The following is a 22,354-nucleotide window of genomic DNA, read 5'->3' as shown; positions in this document are numbered from 1 at the left end:
GACCATCCTTCCTCGCTTAACTTCTAAATTGTATAAGCTTTCTGTGTTTCAGTTCGCCTACATGAGAAATGGGGCTAATTTACAGAAAGTACTGTGAGGCTCAACTGATTAATGCTTACAAAACACTCTGAGGAATTCAGGCTGTGGATCAGGACTCAAGAGATTTGGGTTCAATTCCTGCTTTGCCACAGACTGTAAAACCCTGGGCAAATCACTTAGGCTGGAATTTTCAAAACATCCTTAGGGAGTTAAGTACCCAAATCCCACTGACTATCAGTGGGACTTGTATGCCCAACTGCCCTCTCTGCCTTAATTACACTTCCAAACCTCATAGCGATGTTGAGAGGATAAATCTAAACGTATTTGGGAGTTACTCAGATACTGCGTTGAAAGGGGCCATATAAATACCTAAGTAGATCCTTGAATGGAAGTGGCTACGGAAGTATTAATTATTTAGATTTACTCACCTGCTGGCCCAGGCCCTGTGGCAGCTGTGGAAATGCTATGGATCTACTCACATGTAGTACCCAGCCTAAATAACATCAAATAATTATTTATTTAGGTTTATAAAAATGCCACCTACCCATATGCTCTAGATGTGCTTGCATGACTTAATACATCTTGAGGACAGCAATTTAAGATAACCCAGCACAAATCTCCCTCCTCCAAAACAATTCTCCATTCTTACAATTGCAGCTCCTTCCCTCCCAATTAATGTAACAGATGCTAGAAACACAAACCTAACCAGTCCCCCATTCTTGCTTCCAGACAAGGTCACCAAATCTGATCCCTCACCCGAAAACCCAAGAAAGGGAAAATATAACCTTCTCAATTCCCAACCCAGCCCTTTATCAAAGGCACAGAAGTCACCCCGCTGCCACAAATCCTCCCAATACCTAATTTGATTCCATGCAATTGCTAAAATAACTTCTGCCCCCAAAATCCTTTTCACCTCCCCAACCTTGGTAACCTAGCCCAACAAAACACTGAACCTTCTAAATTTCAACAGCTCCAAACCTCAATACAGGTCTAGAAGCTCATGTATGTGCTGTCATGCATATCCTTAGAGCAACTCCTCTTCACTTCCTAGAACATACTTTGTTAGAGCATTGTTTGAACATATTACACTCCAGAATTTGATCATTTACATCATACATGTGTTTTATCATCATAGTAAAGATTTTTTAAATATAAAATATGTATGGATAGATTAATCTCTGGTGCCTTGTGACTACAGTGTCATGACCATGAGACACCATGGAGATGGCACAGTGAAAGACTGAAATAGAATATAAATAAATATGGTAGTGCCAATAAGTGCTCTTCAGATTTACCCCCAAAGCTCTGCCAATGTACTTCATTTTGGACCTACAACATCACTGCTTGATAGACCTGGATCTGTCTTTCATGAAATCAGTCAGCCAGTGCCAAATCATCATACTAAATTCCCTGAAGTTTTTGAAATACACTCAGATGTGCATTAAAGATTTCTAGAAATTGACCCAAACACATAGGAATTCAGCTATCCAAAAGGTAAAAAGCAAGGACTGTTACAATCCAATGTACCACCTAGCTGTCAGACTTCAATTATATTCAATTAGACATCACTGGTATTTTCTTTCATGAATTATTACTATTCGATTAGAAATTCTATTTGGTTTCTCTGTCACGCCAGAAGTTCCCAGGATCTATATAAGCATATGATGAGTTTTTCTGTTTATGTCTGATGTATTGCTCTATGCGTTTTCCTATTCCTGGCTTCAGCCAAATTTTCAGCAGTGGTCACTGGTTTTGGCTGCTCAACATGAGACAGCCAAATGTCTCATGAGATGCCTCATACTGGGCACCCAAAATTAGTGGCTACTATTTTAGAAAATGGTAGCTTTAGAATTTTATGGTTGTTTGTTTTTCAAATCTGGACACTTCTTTAAATCTTTCAAAACATATAAGACAGTAAAACTCAAGTATTTGCTAATCAAGAAATTTTCAAATCGGCACTCGGGGTGAACACACACACAACACAGACTGCCCGATATTTTAATGGAAAGAATGTAAATGCTCAAATTCTTAAATGCTAAATATAGTAGGTGACCTACAGTTACTGTTAAGAACAGGTATGCTGTAGGGAATTACATCTAGAGCTCTTCGTTATTTAACCATGGCCTACAGTAAAGGTGCTCATTTATTAGCTGTTTGCTTAAAGGAGGGTTATTTTACAGAATTGACACAATGAGTTATACAACAAATACATTCATTTAAAAGGAACATTTATTTGGCACATATGTTGATCCTTCTATTTCACCATTTGGTCCATAGGGTTTTCATTTATTAGCCACAGGCCAAATTGGGGATGTATAAAGTGACCCACAACACATACTTGCAAACACTTTCATTTCATACATCACTAGTATATGCATAACTAACTATGTAAAATATATAAATAGTTGTGTGTTAAGAGAGTTCTGAAGTGTATATTGTTACATTTGTTTGTGAAATCTGAAAGGTGAATTTCTATATATCAATACTGTTAATTAAATGCAGACATTTTTTAAAGTTAACAAAATCTTTATATATGTTATCTTACCTTATGGTCATTTCCATTTAAGGTTTAGGGGTTTTGTTTGTTTTTAATAACTGTAAGTTCTTGAACATTTTAATTGTAATGTTCCAATTATACACAGCTGAATATTAATCACAAGTCTTTATTACAAATGTACAATGTTCAAAAATGGCTGTTTTGAGTAAAAAGGCAGTGAAAATGTCAAGTCAAAATTGGACTCAAAATTAACTCTGCCCTCTTGTGCGTATGCACAACAATACAGTCTAATTATATTATTTCAAATAACTGCAGGATACCTGCCTCATTCCATGTATAGCTTGGACAACACACACTGAATAAGACAGAGGTCCTGTGAATCTGTGCCTTATGTTGGATTAAATTATATTTTTCCATTACCACAGTGAAAACCTATAGCAAGCCATAGATTTATTCTGTAAGTCATATTATTCATTCTATAAGTCATATTATTTATTATTTAGGCATGGATTTATTCTGAACAAGTGATAGCGAAACTGAGTCCTCAGCACAGAGAACAGACAGTATGCAATGAATGAAGTAGGGGTCTTCCAAATCCCAGGCCTCTGCTGTATTGCAGCCTCGCTCATTAAATGGTTTGTTGTTGTGCAAAGAGTGGGGTGCATTTAGGCCCTATCTTCTATTTATGAAAAAAAAAAAGTATTTAACACACACAAAAGTGGAACAAAGACTCATTTTCCAGTTCAAAAATATTTAACACCATATAGGTTAGTACTGGTCAGCAAGATGTTTCATTGGTTCCATGTACTCCCCATCCGTCAGTATCCATCCGGTATCTTTAGTATTATATTTTGGTTGTAAGCTGCTTGGGGCACAGACCATGTTTTTGTTCTGTGTTTGTAAATCACTTGGCACAATGGGGTTCTGATCCATGACTGGGGCTCATATGTGCTACAGTAATACAAGTAATAAATAATAATAGTAATTCCATTTTGTGGGATAAACACATTGCTTTTCATGATGTCCTTCCCCATTTGTTGGAATGGAAGGGACACTGAAAGGAGGAGGAGAAATTCATCCCTATAGTAAGAACATGAGAGGATTATATGCTTTGTGTAGCCACAGGATTTATAAAGTTGTTAAATAGAGAAATTACAAGAAAATAATACACTAGAGCTATGTTGTAACCTTCTAATTATTTGTAATGCAACCAGTATGTGAATGATCCAAGTCCTACTTGGTCCTCAACAGAGCACACCGACCCTGAATTAGCATCCAAACTCACTCCCTGCCTTTGGTTTGGCTTTATTGTTCCCTCAAAAATAATGCCTAATCCATCCCTCGAGGATCTTCTCTGCCTTAGCTCCCTCCCACCGCCCTTATAGCCTTGATGGCATTAACGAGCTGCACCTGCCACAATGAGTCAGCAGACCTTCAGCAGCTTTCTGCTGGGTTCCAACATCTGCTAAAAGTGTGCCTCAAAATTCTGCTGCATAGCATAGCAGATCTAGGCTGCTACGGTTCACTGCTATATCCCATTATTTATATAGCATCCTCGGTTTTGGAAGGAAAACACTGCAAATACCATAGCAAATTTAAATTCTACAGATGGCAAATGTTCACTTTTTAACAGTGTTCATGCATACACTTTATTCACATAAAGAGTCCTATTGACTTCATTGGAACTACTCACATAAGTAAGTGCTCAGCAGTGTGAGTAAGGATTGCTAACTGAGCCTTTAGGTCACCTTCAGTCAACATAAAATAAGAACAATTTTCTAGTATAATATACTGTCACAGGACGGAATCTATAACAGTTTGATAAATAAAACTGTTTCTACTGGTACATCGCTGGTAAAATAAGGATCCGGCTGGAGAATCTTGCCTATATGCTCGGGGTTCTACTGATCGCCATATTTGGGGTCAGGAAGGAATTTTCCTCCAGGGTAGATTGGCAGAGGCCCTGGAGGTTTTTCGCCTTCCTCCGCAGCATGGGGCAGGGGTCGCAAGCTGGAGGATTCTCTGCGACTTGAAGTCTTTAAATCACGATCTGGAGACTTCAACAGCTGAGTTAAGGGAAAGTGGGTGGGTCAGCTTTTGTGGCCTGCATCGTGCGGGAGGTCAGACTAGATGATCATAATGGTCCCTTCTCACCTTAAAGTCTATGAGTCTATCTACATTTGAGCTGGTAGGTGTGATTCATAACTTGCGTAGATGAACCTGTGCTAGCTCTAAAAATAGCAGCGTTCCCAGGATAGCACAGGCAGCAAGTTGGTCTAGCCACCCAAGTATGTACCCAGGGGCTCTGGGTGGGTACATAGTCCATGAGCTAGCCTGAGCTGCCACCCCTGCTACCCAGGCTATGCTGCTATTTTTAGCATGGTAGCTGGAGCACAGCTGGCATGAGTATGTCTATGGGAATGAGCTGGGAATCACACCTCCAATGTAGACACATTCTAAGTCACTAAGATCTACAGTAGGCTGTGTGAATTATGAACTAGGTGCTCACAAAAAGAACATGGGGTTGTTGGAGTGAAATCATGAAAAGAAGAAAATGTATTCTTTATTTTTTTAGAAATTGCCTTAAAATCAATTCCCAATGAACCATCTGCCTCAGGAGCATCACATAACACAAGCTTTGAAACCTCGCTACAGGGTAAATTAAGGGCATTTTTAAAGTCATCTTGACATTTCATAAAATCAGATTTTTAATGAGACTGGTATTTCTGGTCTGATCTTTCTTGGGACTGAAGATGCCACTATTAATCTAGGAAATGTACTGTTTCTTAAGAATAGTAGCCTCTATTTAGGCCTTGAATGTCCAACTCTTACATAGTGGCAAGCATTTACAGGAATAATCCCAGAGATTTTCAGTGGGACTACTTTCACAAGTAAATGTCCAAAGAACCTATAGGGTCTGACCCAAAGCCTGCTGAAGACAATGATAATGTTTCTACTGACATCAATGGGCTTTGGATCAGGTGCTCAGTTTGTAAGAGATCAATATTTTCAATTTCACTCTATATTGTTGCCTGCATTTAGTGTATTATTAAAATTAGGCTAAACTAAACTACCATAGTAGAGACTAGAAAATTCGTAGTAGCTTGAATGCTCATTATCCATTTATATCTTGAGGAATCTGATTCACAGAGCAGAGTGAGTACTTGTCTGTTTACATTCTAAACTGGCCACATTTCTGTAAGCTGCATATATTAAAATATCTCTATTAGCACCTGATTATGAGTGAGAAAAGCTAATTGCAAAGTAGATGAATAGGCAGATTCTCTGGAGGCCCCATATAAAGTGTGCACATGAGATGATTATGTTATTTTTATTAGTCTTATAAGCAGCACCTAGCAACTCCAACCAAGATTGGAGTCCCATTGTGTTAGGCACTGTATGTGTATATATAGACAGACAAAAAGTGGGAGAAAGTATTATTATCCCCATTTTACAGAAAACTAAGGCAAAGACTGATCTTCTGCCCTGATCCACCCTCTTTGTGCCACTCTAAACCTGCTTTTCAAGACCATCCCCCCTCCAATGCCTTTTCCACATCTTTCTTGATGCCGTGATCATGTCAGACAAGCAAATGTAGCCACATCTTTCTTTTCTGCTTTCATCCATTTATTCTATGAAGAACTTTTTTCAGGTAACCCATGGCATTTGCATCTGTTCCTATTGTTAAATCGAACAGCCCCATTAAAAACAAAACATAAGCAAGCAAGCAAACAGTTCTGTTGCTTTCTTGATAACTGACACAACAATTGTCTCTCTGAGGTCAAGGTCCATCCATTAGATAATCACTAATTATTACACACAACATGTAGGAAGAGGAAACAAAGCTACCCAGAAGAGTACAGATTTCATCTGCACAATATTGACTCCCATCAGATTATGAAAAGTCCATTTGACCTCTTCCCTGGAAAGCTTCCAAAGATCAATGTTTTCTGTTTTTAATCATGATTTTTATGTACCTCGGGCCACATCCTAGATACAGTGAAACTTTGCCTTGGAAAGATTTCTTCCCCGCACCCACACATATAAATACACACACAGAAGCCTACCATAACATAATATTTTCCTGTGCAATTATTTGGCTTCTAAGTCTGTGGTCAATTTTGGGTTCATTGATCCTTCTCTTTCGATAGGTAACAGAGCTCAAACCCAAAGTTTTCATGCTCTTTATGGCTTTAGATGATACAGGTAAAAAATGTAAAGCCTTTCTTAACATACTGTCTTTTTAACTGTAAATAATATAAAAAGATACTATGCTATAAACAGCCATGTACTTCAGTTATAAGAAAGCAAGCAAGAATAGCTTATCACTGCTGTGGCTGTGAGTATGATGGAAAAAACAAAGGCTGTAAGTAATTATTTGAGAACCCATTTAACCATTTAAATTCAGAATGATATAGCTACAGTGATATAGGCAGAAAATAAGTTGTCTTCAAAGAAAAAAATCTGTAAAAAGATGAATGATGATAGGGAAAGAAATGCAGCACTGATAAGGACCAAAGAACACTTTAAATCATAATTAATACTAACATTCTAAGGTAATTTATTTAGCACCAACAGTTAGCACAGCATTGCGTGAACAAGAGCCTGATTCTGCTCTTTCTTACACTGGAGTAACTCCATTTATGTGACTGAAGTTAAAAGCAGGGTGATAGGAGTGTCAACCTTACAATCTCCGTCTCATTACTGGTGGCACTTCACATATAATAGTCATAACAACGGCTCCTTCCCAAGGAGTTTACCTTGATTTTTTCCCCCTAGGCAAGAGCTTGTGACTTTGTCTTCCTGTCCAGTCTAACCTCCTCTGTGGAGTTTGCCTATGAGAGAAGGTGAGTCAAGATTCCTGGGTATTATAACTAACCCTACACCTGGCTAAATGAAGACACTTAATCTCTCTGCCTCAGGCTATTTCATCATTAAAACAAGACTTTATTTATCCTTTTTACTCACAGAAGTGTTAAGAGCCTTAATTATTTTATGCTCATGGCTTAATGTTTGTGACATCCTTGAATGCAATGTGCTGGATCCTACAGGTGTAAATTATTATTTAGTTGATATGATTATTAATGACAGATTTATTGCACCTGTAAGACCAAGTGAAAATTCCTTTGAGTAAGCTTTTAAAATTTCTCATCTAAAATGTATTAATTTTATTTTCATTTAGGATCATCACTTGGAAAATAAATCACTACAAAATTACTGAAATTGCCAAAATGCTTGCAAGCTTCTGGGCGGGCAGGATTTACTGATATCACTACAGTTGCAACTTAAGAATATAATGGTGTCAGACTTAAGGAAGAAGGTAGCTTGTTCTTTGACAGGATGAAAGGTTTAAATGTGATCCATTGAGGTTTATGGAGCAGCATCAAGTTAAAAGCAAATGTAGTTTAAAGTTTTAATCTCGCCCCCACTCTGCACACACGGCTTCCATTCATGTTAAGGGGAGTTTAATGCTTTGAACTGCCGAGTGAGAATAAACCCCTACAGTATTAAGAAGGAAGCTTGAAGTGATTTACAGCTGGAGAGATTCATCTGTGAACAGATGAGAATAAAGAGAGACAAAACTCACTGAGAAACATGCTGGAAAAATGTTTTGGAATAAGCTAAGAGAAACATTTGTTAACATTTCCAGCTTGCTCCACAATGGTGGCCAAATCCAGAAGAGTGGGTCAAGGACACCCAAGAGCTCAAGATGTGACATGTACTGTCCTCACTTCACTTTCTCAATAACCTTCCCTGAAAACATTAGGGCAGAGACTGGTAGCTGGCACCACACTTTAATAACTCACTATTCAGTGAATATGATGCATCCCTCCCTAGTGAATGCTCTACAAAGGATAGTCTGATAGAGACTCACATTTCTTAAGCACCGGAGGTCCCAAATTCAATCCCCGGTGATGACCTGTTATGACAATCATTACCCTTTCACCAAGGAAAGCATTAATAGGTCTCAATAATTAGCCCCAAGCTTTCTTGATCATCTTTACAAGCCAAGAAGTGCAGGTCCACCTGCCAGCTAACTGGCTGTAATTACCTCAACATTGAAGATTTCACTGAACAAAATTGTACAAAATCCACCCAAGATGGTACTGCATTGAAAACATCCTGGTGACACTGATTCCAAGTGTCACTCACTCAGCTTGGGTAGATTGTTGCAGCAAAGCTTGTAGATTGAAAGCTTGTAGATAGAGAAACTCAACTCTTTAAAAGAGTAAGATAAAAAGGGTTCACTACAGAGCCCAACTCGACTGGTTCTGTTGGACAAGGACTTGCTGATGGTATGTCTGAGGAAGAGAATGTCTCCTTTGACTCGGTCACAGTCACAGCATAGGAATGTGATACAATCTATCTGGCTTAGAAGGTGTTTTCTTCAATCAGTTCTCCAACCTCCCATCCTTATTACTTTATCATTTGTAGGCCATCTGTAAACTATTATGAGTTGCAAAGATGATGGGGAGGGTGGCATTTTAGTGCTAGGCACAACAAATAAAGATAGGGGGCAAGATTTTTAAAAAATAGGGACCTAAAATTAGGTTCCTAAATCCATTCTTGTACCTAAAGAAATGGCCTGATTTTCAAAAGTAGGTAGTTCTTTTTTAAGGGAGGAATTTTCAAAATGTGTATAAGTGACTTAAGAGACCAAGTCCCATTGACTTTGAATGGGACTTGTGCTCCTAAATCGCTTAGGACCTTTGAAAATCTCATCCTAGGTGCCTAGTTACAGGCACCTATTTTTGAAACTCTCAATTTGGGTTTTGCGAAATCCAAGATCAATATAAATGCAGTATTACCAACCCTAAGCATTCAAAAATCATGAGCCAGGACCCCCCAAAAATAATGAGACTGGCTTAAATCTTACCTGCCTTTTGATTTCTGAGCCTGTAGGAGGCACTTGGGTCACATTTTCAAGCTTTTCTCTGAAACTTTGAGGGTTAGAAACTTATTTAAAAATAAAAAGGAAAAGCTGAGATTCTCACGTAATCACAGGATTCCAGGAACTGAGGCTTTAAAAAAACCAAAATCTACCATGAGACCTGCACTAAAATCATGAATGTTGGTAACACTATAAATGTTAACTTCCTGACCCTAGTAAAAAGGTTTTTTATTTGGACTTTCCTGCAGAAGTGTTTGGAAACCAAATATTTTTCTGAGGTAAACCCAAACCCTGCAGCACTGCCCTTGTTCAGAGGAAACAAAGTGAAACTGACTAGAAACTGAGTGCAAATTTCAGTGAAAGTAATTTCTCTGTTTTCATTATCCAAGCTGAACATTAGAAGCAAATGAAAACAAAGAGCATTAATGGTGGAAAGCAGTGTTTTTAAAAATGTTTTCGGTTTTTATAATACAAGTTTCTGCTAAGAACACCATTAGTAGAACTATTGGATCATTTAACCAGGGCTTTGCAGTAGTAAGAAAAAAAAATGACTCTTTGTGGAATGGAAGGCACTGTACTCCTGAGCACTAGCAGGACCAGGTCATTTGAGAGGAGAAGGGTGGGAGTGGGATTGAGAAGAATAGCAAGACTGAGATAACAACAATTGATTTCAGAGGGAGTGCACATGGAACAGCATGCTACTTAACACGAGAAGGGTGGCAGAAACAGGCCCTCAGTCAATCATCTGAGAGGCTGAATGATCAAGTGATGGGGATAGATATACATTTTCCTAGGATGACAAATGGATGGACTGCACCAACATTTACTTCCTTCCCATTGTCTGGATAAATGAGCTATTGCACAAACAACCAATGCTTCCTGTTTGTAGGGAAATATAGTCTGTCACGATCATGCAAAATAAATATTCGTATCCACCACAAATATAACAGACTGTATCAGATGACTACTAGGTCATATAAATTTTGGTTCCTCCTAGGATAACTATTCTAAATTATTTATCAACTCAAAATTGTTATCCACAGTCTCTATAGGCATGTTACCACTCAGCCATCCCAACCTCCCCCAAACCAACACAACGCATCTCCATTGGGCTTGCTTTCTTGTGCTGTAAGATCTCAAAGTCACTGTGTGTCACTCTATTTGCACTACATGTTATCTGCTTTACATTATTTCGTGAGCTGGTGTCACTCCTACCTAACATTGTCATGCCTCTGAATGTAAATCTTGTGAAAAATCCTTTCGGGTGGCTTCAGGAAATCTTCCTTCATTTCCATGGCAACGTTCCTGGGCAAAAGACTCATCAGGAGACGCTCCTAAAAGAAAATGCAAATCCATTAGTTTTGGGGTGTAATTTTCCCCCCAGTCAGCAATTCTGAATAAAATCGAACCATTTCCCCTATTCCAGCATATGTCCTGAGGATTTCTGTTCCATAAAGAACATGAACCCTTCCTCTCTTATATTTCTGCTGCCTGTGGGAGAGTTTTTTTCAAATTCCTCTGTACAACATAAGAGACCATACAGTAAGGAAACAGCTAGTTTCAAGAGTAAATCATTGTCCATAATTATACTTATAATCATAAAACTAATAATAACAACTTACTGTATCACCAGTATCATTTATCTGGGAAGGAATTCCAAGATCATTTGCTATGCTTTTGTATCTACTGGTTTGGAACTTAATCAAAGTGTTACTGGGTCTATTAAAGCAGGTTTTTAAACAGTGCAATCTGCTATAATTTTTTCCACACAGCCTGAATCAACTGAACAGTAATAAAGGTACATTTTTATAAAATATAGGCCAGCATGGAAACAGTGGTTTTATCATATGTCGCTCTCCTGCTTACCCAAAATCCCATATTTCCAAAGGTTTTGGATCCCTCTGATATTGGTTAAATTATATTCCCCAAATGGTGACCTACTCATAGGCACTTTAAAAACTTGTGAAGGCTACCCTATTTAGATAGTCCCAGAAGTCCTCAAAGAGAACACAATCTGAGCACCCGCACTTCTTCACATTTAAAACTCAAATATGCCAATTTTTGCCCTAAGATGCATTTGAATGTAAGGACCCAACTCTGCAATCAGATCTGTTAGCATCCCATATGGGAGATGGAATCCAGGCTGCCACATCTGACTGCAAGGTTCAGAGCTAAAATGGTGGGAGTTGTGAATGACTGCCCAAGAGCAAACTTTGGCCCAACATTTCTCCTTATTTCATTTGGCCAAGAAAAATAAAGGGGACAAAAATTAAATAAAGTGAAATAAACAGTAAAAGAAAGAAAGAGAATGGAGAAAGAGAAGTGGTTAATAGGAGGTCTGCTCAGACTAATGCTCTGCATTGTTTGGTAACATTTTACCACATACTCCTTATGCTCTAGCCATGAGCTCGGGACAGGGCTAAAGTACAACACAAGTCTTCCAACTTTGAGTTCTGACCTATAGTGTTGCTTCCAAAGGCTAATGCTTCAGATATTTACATCATGGAGGAGTGAGTTAAATTTCGCAAGAAAAAGATTACTGACCCCTGATTCTCATTTACAGTAAATGAACATCCCTTAACATCCCTGTAGCAGCATAAATGGACCTTAGCATAAATGAGAATTAAGTCCCATTAATTATAATTAGGTTTCTTAATATCCAGGTATAAACTATAGTAAATAAAGTCAAAGAACATGCAGAAATTAAATATTTGTGAGTGGCTTTATACATCAACCAATTCCCTTTCAGAAAAGTCCTAGAGCATTTTAGGAAAATATACTCTCACTATAAGTTTCTGTTTAATTACCTGTGTAATTTTATATTCCTGCTATTGATGGGACTGGACAACAGGATATATCACTCGATTAAATTGCCCTGTTCTGTTCACTCCCTCTGAAGCATCTGGCACCAGCCACTGCTGGGAAATGGGATACTGAGCTAGATGACCCAGTACGGCCATTCTTATATTCTTAGAATTTTACAATGTGGTTCAAAAAACCCTAGTGGGCCAGGCTATGACAGACCCTTACAAAGGTGAGTGGGGGTGGAAGGGATATCTTGCGTAATCCCTATCCTCACTTAGGGTATGTCTTCACTACCCGCCAGATCGGCGGGTAGTAATCGATCCCTGAACGTGCTCCCCGTCGACTCCGGAACTCCACCAGAGCGAGAGGCAGAAGCAGAGTCGACGGGGAAGCCGCGGCCGTCGATCCCGTGCCGTGAGGACGCGACGTAAATCGATCTAAGATACGTCGACTTCAGCTACGCTATTCTCGTAGCTGAAGTTGTGTATCTTAGATCGATCCCCCCTCCCCCAGTGTAGACCAGCCCTAAGGAACATAGGGACAGCTCCCACAGTACACATCAGAAATGTACAGAGCTCCATAAAGTGCAGAGAAGGGAGTGGGAGAGGCACTGCATAGTCTAGATGGAATGCAGGCTGCACCACCATATCGCTGATCACATGTGTTAACAGGAAAGGTACACATCTGAGCTGGAATTCAATTGGCTATAACAAGAAAGTATGTTTTAAAAGATTTTTTTCATGGTAAATTTTATTTTAACAAAAATTAGAGACATTGCCAAAACAAGTCATTAGCAACCGCACAACAGCCACAAAACCTTTACCCAAACAAGGTTAGTTGCCTAGAACTGACTGAATGAGTAAAGTCCAATTACAGTAGATCCTTGGAAAGAGGACAGACATTGGCGAGCTTTCCAGACCAAGGAGGGAGGTAGCAGAAGGGTTGGATAGCAGAACAATTAAAAGGGAGGCTGGCAAGTATAAGAATTTATAATTTTCTAGCGTATAAAGCAGCAAACAAACAAACAAACAAACCCACCCATAGATGACATCAAAAAGTTTGTCTTAAAAAACATGAGAAAAGCCCATTTCTTTTTGGCCAAAATTTGAGCTCTTTCAAGCAATATGGGATTGAATTCCAGATTACCTGAGTAAGGACTGGTTAAGAAACCCAGGGTTTGGACCTATGAAGGAAATAACAGTCCAAGCTATGCAGAAACATGATCAGGTTCAGGAAACAGCATTGTCTGGATCTCCATTAAGTGAGCCCCACTGTGTTGTATCTTCATTTTCTCAGAGAGGGCGACAAAAAAGACCCACACAAGAGACAAGGAATGGAGATCAGCATGGCTGCATAGAACACTGAATGGGAACAAGAGACAGCATAACAAGCAACATTTGTGTTGACATTCATGCTCGAGCAGCTGCTGCCATTGAGGATGACAGAAAAAAGTGAAACAGGTAGAAGAACAGGGAGTACCAACGGATTAGTAACAACTTTGACAAGGAAAAACCACATACGTTGCAGGCCTCCTTTTTAGTGACAAACAGCCTTGTCTTGCATATATCATCAGGATCTAGTGCATTATCATATTGGATCCAAACAAACAGACTCAGCCAGTACACAGAAAAATATAAAGATATATCTGGCTCTCTTGCTGACCTTTGGAACTCTTTAAACATACCCCAACACTACAGTGTAGCTGGACACTGCAAAGAGGGTGACATGCTGGTCTCATTGAAGACAATGGCAAAACTCCACTGACTTCAATGGGGCCATGATTTCAGCTAGAGTATTTTTATTCTGTATCCAATCCATTCACAACATGTCAATCTTCCACAAACATTATTGGATTTAAAGTGTGGTCATACTCTGCGAAAAAACATTGAAGGGTTCCCTGTTTATGGTCTATCCATCTAGAGGACCCAATCTGGCATTCCTTGTACAAAATCTCATTTAGGCCAAGGAATGGCAGAATAGGCTATAAATGTCCTCCATTAACAATGTTGCATTAGGTTTGTATTTTAATTGCCAGTCTTACAAACTCAACTGGGAATCTGGGAATGTCAAGCTTGGCTCTTTCTGCCGAATGTCTCATCATTAATGAAGATTTCTGTGAATGGAACTTAGTTAATTCTAATGATAATGCTTGAGTCAGAAAAGAATCCAGAGATCACTGTCTCACAGTTATATTGGTTCTGCATTGCTAAGAGAAGTAGTAAAAATATTTTTCTTACTAAACTCAGCAGCTATGACTTAGAATATTAGGGTTACCATTCGTCCGGATTCCCCCGGACATGTCCGGCTTTTTGAGCTAAAAATAGCATCCGAGGGGAATTTGTAAATGTCTGGACTTCCCCCCCCCCCCATGCAGAGAGCGCGCAACTAACAGGGCAGCCGGCCGGATGGTGCCATTTACACGGGGCTCCGACAGCCAGAGAGAGCCCCTCCTCCGCTTCCCCTGCAGCAGAGATCACTCCCACCCTCCTTCCCTCCCTGCATTCGCAGATCGCCTCCGGCAGTCTGGAGCTCCTCCCCCGCTCCTCCTCCCCTGCTGCCCAGCATGCCGGGACGAGCGGCAGGGTAAGGGGGCCAGGGGGTCGGAGAAGGGGCAGGGAGGTTCTGGAGGGGGCAGTCAAGAGACGGGGGGGTCGGGAGTTCGGGGGGGGGCTTTCTGGGGAGGGTGTGGATAAGGTTTTGGGCAGTCAGGGTACAGGTAGGGTGTAGGGTCCTAGGGGGCCAGTTAGGATGGGGGGAGGGTCTCAGGAGGGGGCAGTCAGGGGACAAGGAGCGGGGGGAGGGTTGGGGGTTCTGAGGGGGGCAGAAAGTGGGAGGGAGTGGAAGGGGCAGGGGCGGGGCGGGGCTAGGGCAGGACGGGGGCGGGGCTCCTCCCGTCCTCTTTTTTGCTTGCTGAAATATGGTAACCCTATAGAATATACATGGTAAACAAAGTGGGAAATGGCAATTTTTATCTTGTCACTATTCTGACCAATAGAACACTAACTTTAAGCACACAGTGCAAAAGGAAAAGATACATAAAAGATCGCCATACAATAAGATCTATTGCATTGTTATTGTCTAATCTGGACATTAGCAAAAAAAAAAAATCTCAAAATAACTGCCCCCAAAACCTCAAACTATACCTTTTCTTTTTGTTTATGGTCTTTATATTCTAGCCACACAATAAATTTCACTAATATAATGGACAAATTCAGACAGTATACGTTATTTTGGAATGTACAGTCTGTCTTCATCTTCTTCTCCTGGCTACTCTGATAATACATCATTGTAACTATACGTATAGTATTGTTCAGATAAACAATTCCATTGCCGTAACAGATATTAGGAGAGCAAAATAGTATTTTGTTTTGCACACTGTTCAACACTGATTGAGAATACAAACTCTCACATCTTTAGTAAGTTATTGAATATGGTGACTTACTACTCTGATTTCCCCAAAACAGATATTTCAAATAAATGAAATTGATGGCAAAACTCCCATTAACTTCAAGATGAACAGTATTTCACTCAATGTATTTTTGGAATTACCAGTACTGGGCAGTGTTATTGTATTAGGAAAATCTTCAATATTTTAGTACATTGGAACTATAACTTTCATCTCCTGCGTATCTGTATTTCCAAACTTAAATTGCCATTAACATAAGATTTTTGTACTTTATTACTTAAAAACTGAAATGGTTTATATAATCTTACATCTTGTACAGTACAAAGAATATATCTTACCATGTTCAGTTAATACTGAATTATGGTAATTTGTATTGCTGCTTATTAACCTATATTAAATTTACAAAATAAACTAATTAAAAAAACTGAACTTTAACTCACCCAAAAAAACCACCATGATGTACACTTGCCACATACACAGTCAAGGAAAGATTTCAACTTCCAGAGTTTAAGATTTCCTCGATTCTGTGATATTAGACTTTTGGAGATTATAAATTCCCTGATCTAGAGCTATTCAACAGCCTGAAATCAGCCATTCTTATGTAAGGCCTCTTGAACCAAGTCAAACTTAACTCACTTGCATTCTTGACTGAATGACATGCTTAACTCAGATGTTTTTATTTAACTTCTTTTTCCAAACGTTCAATACTTTCTCAAACAAATTCCTTCTAAAGGTTCTATACTGATTTATAACACTTTAGGCAGCCCCCAAACAATAGCTTCCAACACAATATAAAATGCTATTATTTTTCTATGAAATTCTTTGTATCAGTGTCCATATGGGATATGGCTGTGACACATTTTTGAATCCTTTCAGCAATCTGTAAATCACTTATGAAACCAAACTCCCATCAGAACATCGGTCTCAAATCAGCAAATTCCATAATGTTCTTCGCCAACATTTCCCCTCTCCCTTCTGTTGCACACTGTGCTGTGGGATGATTGGTTACAACTGTCTACCCACAAACTGGCTGCTTTTCCGTTTATGCTCTTCATTTAAAATAATCTATTTCTAGTGCATCCATGAATTCATAAAATACCATGAAATCTAGGTGTCAGTAGAACAATTAATAGTAGCAGAAACATCACAGTCCGAGCATGGAACACCTTAGCTGCCCCCTCACTATGTCAGGTCATATTTTTAAGGATCATCAAAGGAGAAAAATATATTTAAGAAAAGGGACATCTCATTTGATAGTTTTGTAGATTACTTTATCAAGAGAGGAGGTGTCCTCCCTTATGCTCTAAAAAAAGGTAAGACAAACTGATCTTCAAGATAGGTCAGGATGTCCAAAAGGCCAAAGGCCTTCTATGTAGACTGCCCTTTCCTTACCTCTATTGAGTTTCACCTTGGGCTCCATTAGCAAAAATATCCCTGTGCTGTGGTGGTATTGTATATATCTCCAGTAGAATCCAGATACAGCATTCAGTTATAGTGAAACACTGCTTAGAACGAAGTAAAGTGAATTGCTGCAGTGCATTCCAAAAAACTTTCAGACCTCTTATATAGCTCTCATTAAGAGAACATATAAAGATGTATGCATAACAGTCTTATTCAGCAGCTACCTGCTGGGATTAAAAAAAATATGATTTTCTTGACACCTTCACAATTGCTAGAGTCCTTTGCATTTTCAGGAGGTAGAAACAGCTTGCATCACATCCATGGTGAAGGAACAGGAATATTTTACCAGTCCTTCTCCTGCTATAGTAAAATTCTTTATGTTGACAATTTGAGGGGAGAAGTTAATAGATATGTAGATTGTAAAGCACGAAGGGACCATTGGGAGGCTCACCTCCTGCATAATACAGGTCATAGAACCTCACTCAGTAATTTCTGCCTCAAGCCCATAACTTCTGTTTGAGTTCTAGATGTAATGAGTTATTTCACTATAAGGTTCCATCTCAGTTTTTATTTCTTTTTGAGAAAAAAGGCACTAATATCATTAATAAAAGAGCATCACAGTTCAATTTACTTTCATTTGGGAGCTCAGAATTTACTTTATCAACAGAAACTCCTAAATGCACCCTAAATATTATCACTTGCTACACAATAATGCCTGCATCAGTTGCATGCCTGCATCAGTTTTAAGATAAATCACTGAGCAGTAGGCTCTCTGCTACCCCTACACTACATTGCATAGCTATTTTAATTCCTTCTAGAGCTAAACTACTGTAATGCCCTCACAGTAACTTTATGTAAACTTTACTGAGAGAGTCAAGATAGGTGAGGCAATATCTTTTCTTACAAGAGCTATATGTGTGAAACCAGACAATCACTACCCTCTTGAATGAACTCACACACAGAAAAGTGATAAAAAACAAAGACAACCCATCATCCATGGGTGAACACTTTTCACAAAGTGATCACTCCGTATCTGACCTCTCAGTCCTCATCCCCAAAGAAAACCTGTACAACACGTTTACAAGATAAGTCTGGGAACTTAAATTCATAACTGTGCTAGACACGAAAAGCCAGAGATACTAGTTTTATGGCCCATTTCAACAATTTGTAACACACCCTGTTGCCTGCTAACATTTAATTGCCACTTCATTTTAAGTGGTAGCCTACAGCATATGTGAACACCTTATGCTTAATCTGTCCCAACTTGTATTTAGCTTAGACACTCTGGTTGCTCTCTCCATACCTGAAGAAGAGCTCTGTGAAGCTCAAAAGGTTGTCCCTTCCACCAACAGAAGTTGGTCCAACAAAAGACATTACCTTGCCTATCTTGTCTCTCATATATCCTGGGCCAACATGACTACAGCACAGTGCAAACAACCATGTGACGTTTACTATCATTCATTCTTGTAAGCTGTAAAACAAAGGCAGAAGACTTCATTTATACATTATTTTAAATTAAATTATGTTGTGAATATAGTGTTATTGTTATGTATTCCCTAAATAGTGTTAGAGGAAAGAACTACTATATTAAGATGACTTTGCTTTTTTTTTTTTTAAAAGACCACTAGATGGCAATGTTTCAGAGCATTATTGTAATGTCTCAAAAGTTATGATAATTTGTTAGTGCTTTATTATTGAAATCATAATTGTTGAAGATCATTAGTGATGCTGTACTGCAATACACGGGTTGTGAATATCAGAGAAGCTGGTGGCTCACTGGACTGTTATGCTAGAAGATGATCAGTTGTTAAAATGCAGATTTTACACCTAGCAGGTGATTTGTCATTTGAAGCTACCAGACGTAAATCTGACAATCAAGCTAAATGATAGCAGCATCAGCCTCACGCAACCCTTCTTAGCACTCCCCAGGGAGACATTCCCACACCACTGAAACCTAATTGACAATGGCTATAAAATGATCAGTGGCCTATCCCAAAACAGGTGTACTTTAGATGCAAGAGCAGTCCCCTCCTTAGGCCTGGTACGGTAGAGAACATTCTACACACATAGCATTGTTGATATGTAAGAGGCAGCTGGTGAATTTCTGACCTCATAATAGCAATTTCTAGTGGTAAAACCAACTTTTTAGTGAGTCTGCTGTTTTGTAACACATTATTAGCCGACAGAAACCTAAGCTGCAAGTTCAATGTCAATAAGAGGATCAGAGATCTGTTGACAGGAAAAAGAAGAATCTTTACTAAGTTCACGGAGAGCCTTCTCTTGGAAACAAACAATATGAAATGAAACTACATTTACATAGCCAGCTAGCTAGTGACATTACACAGAAAATGAAATTGCTTGCCCCAGTCTCTCCGACACAGTAATGGCAGTAAAGAAATCTAGCAGGAGCTATACACAGAGTGCGTCACTTGTACTGAAACTCTGCTCATAATGAGATGGAATGAAAGCCCCACTTGACTGCATTTCAGTGCACTGTTACTCAGTTGAGTCCAAGTTTCACTCTGCTACAAATTGGTGCCACCCTGATAATCTCCTTGAAATGACACAATCAACACTTACCAGCTTGCTGTGGAATGCTGTATTTCACCTCCCTTTCCTCCTCTGTTCCCAAAGAGAAGAGTAAATGGGAGGAAGAAAAAAGAAGGCATAACTAAGCAGCAAGGAGTGTGGGAGAAGAGAGGCTGTAAATATTTCTACAGTGGCTACCAACAGGGAATGCAAAGGAAATGGAACAGCATAACTGCAGCTGTTTCCTACTACAGATTAAGATAAGGTCTTCTCTCCCCACAAACCTATCAGTGCCATATCATCTGCAAAGAGTGAATTGAGTTCCTAGTATTGCTATTGTGATGAGGAAGAAAAGCACTTGTACCCTCTCCCTGTTATAAAGAAAACCCTGCTTATATTGATGGGAGAGTTTTCAGACAAGAAAAAGACATTTCACAGTAGGAGGGTTTCACTGTTCCTATTTTATGGCAACTGAGAACTTCAGCCAAATTAGAGAGGGGTGAAACTGTCCATCCAGGGAGTAGTGCCCTGGGAGGAGAGGAGTTATCATAAGATAGAGATATTCTTACCAGACGGTGTGTGTCAGGGCCCTGACAAAGTCCTTCAACCCCAACACTACGCCAGGATGTTCAATAATTATGGAAACAGTGTTACTTAAATCCTGCATTTTCACACAGTCCTTATATCAGTGTTCTCCTCCCAAGGACAGAATGACTGAGGCAATGTGGTAAGCCTTCACATTTACCACAAACTGTATATGTCAGTCTTGTTCATGTCATTGCTCAGTAAACATTTTACTTTATTCAAAGAGTTTAAAGGTCTAGGAGTATCGATGACATCAGCTGTTCAGAGAAATACCTGGGAAGCTTAGAAGGCCCCTTCGAGGCAAGGGTTCAAACTCATTTAAGTTTGAAGCTGACATAGTCTATCAGTAAATGTTTGTTAGAAGTTGTTAAATTAAAGGTGTGAAAACATATACTAATTAAGAAGTGTTATTGTCTTACAGTCCCCACATTAAGGGCCACACTCCTTCCTTTTTTTGGTTGTATGTAACTCCTATCAACTCAAGTGGGAAGTACATGTGTAAGTCCCTGAGGGTATATTATGGACTGTAAGGCACTCTCATACTCTGCTAATGTGTGTGTGTGTGGGGGGGTGTCACATAAGTACCTAAGATACATAAATACCACCCACTTACATAACTTCAAATCTTCATGTTTGTGTTCTCTATGGCGAACTAAGAATATTCTGTGCACCTCCTATTTCCACTGAAATCAATGGTAAAACTCTCAGTGAGTTTAATAGAAGCAGGATCAGACCCACCGAGTTTGTGTGTTTGCATTTTAGATTAATTATCCAGCCATATCAGCAGTACTGTCCAAATCCTGCTACACGTGCTAAACAGATGTAGAAAAAGAAGTGAGATATTAAAAGCACAGCTTGAAAAGCTGCTTTACTTTACACAAGGCGGGTCTTGTTCAAATAAATAAATGAAACAATCAGAAGGAACGTCGGTTACGTGCTACCATAATTCTTAATCAGGCAAGTACCTGGAGATGTGTGTGCTAGTGGCTGCTATACACTGAAGCGTTCCATGGTCATGGCATTGTAAATCTGATCCTCACTTGATAATCGCAGCATTCTATTGTCATTATGAAGTTGACAATAATACTGTCATTCTGATCCTCTCTCATTGCTGCTGCTAAGGTGATGGCATTATAAACGGCATCTTCACCGACACTGCTCATTTTCAAGAGAAATGGTAAAGCAGATGGCACTTCACACATAGTGCAGCACAGAACAGAGACGTTTCCTCTCTTGCTTAAGGATCTCTTGATTTCCAACCTTGAACCATGCCTTTGTTGTTAGTCACACCAAGCTAATATTAAACCCCCAAGTAAACACACTTAGTCCTCTCTCACTCTCAGGGAGTGATAAGTCCTTTATGCATATGATCTCTCCACCATCTGGGACAACTGCCCTAACTTTCTACATCTATCTGAATGCTAAGAATTATAATACGTGGAGACATTACAACATTCATGTGAGTTAGGGGAGGGTGAAGGTGGGGAGGGAAGAATCAGACTTCATCTCTACAGGTTAAAATAAACACATATTTAGAGGCGAGGCACCTCACCACAACACATCGCGGGATAGAAGAAGTTGTTTTGATAATTCTGTCCAAACGTACAGAAAAAAAATAAGTACGTATGAAAACCTTGATCTGTAGATTCTTAATAGTGGTAGAGCAAGTGGGCATGCCATAGGCAGATTTACCTTTAACTCAGCAGAGAGAAGCATTGTGATTGATCATGCTATAACTGATCTAGACTTCAGGAAAATAAAAATACACTAGACTCCTAGTTTTGAAAATCCTGATCTTAAAGTTAGGCTCCTAAATCAATATTTAGGAACCCAAATAAGTGGTCAGATTTTCAAAAGTGTTGAGCACCCAACAACTCCTTATTGAAAAATCTTGGCCTAATAGACAAACCACAAGCACACTTATACCTATGCAATCAGAATCTCATTGCAAAACTAAAAACCAGAAAATCTCTCTAGACTACCCAAAAACCAATCTGGGGATCAAATTTGGGAGTAAAACCATAAATAACTCAAGGCACAGAAAACCAATTGATATGTTTCTGAACAAATCATACAGCTCTAGTAACACTTGTCACTGGCTATTTGTCCATGTTATCTCTACAATGGAAAGCAAAGCAATCCTAACCATGTAATCTGCCCCCCCCCCAAAAAAAATAAAAATAAAAAAATGATTGCAACT

The 22,354-nt window shown here is 39.2% G+C and overlaps 1 protein-coding gene across 1 annotated transcript in view; it reads right to left on the bottom strand.

Moving 5' to 3' along the window:
- LOC112107988 (adenylate cyclase type 1) overlaps window positions 1-22,354 on the bottom strand; it is a 215,664-nt gene that overhangs the window by 107,976 nt on the left and 85,334 nt on the right. The window contains exons 3-4 of the mRNA XM_024201932.2: window positions 10,644-10,762; window positions 7,297-7,371 (exon numbers count right to left, since the gene is read on the bottom strand). Coding sequence (XP_024057700.2) covers window positions 7,297-7,371; window positions 10,644-10,762 — 194 coding nt within the window. The remainder of the gene's footprint in view (window positions 1-7,296; window positions 7,372-10,643; window positions 10,763-22,354) is intronic.

The sequence above is a fragment of the Terrapene carolina genome, unplaced genomic scaffold (assembly GCF_002925995.2).
Source record: "Terrapene carolina triunguis isolate 2854851 unplaced genomic scaffold, T_m_triunguis-2.0 Scaffold179, whole genome shotgun sequence".
Lineage (NCBI taxonomy): Eukaryota > Metazoa > Chordata > Testudines > Emydidae > Terrapene > Terrapene triunguis.
The sequence above is the reverse complement of the archived record's forward strand: the minus strand, read 5'-3'. Positions and strand labels throughout refer to the sequence as shown.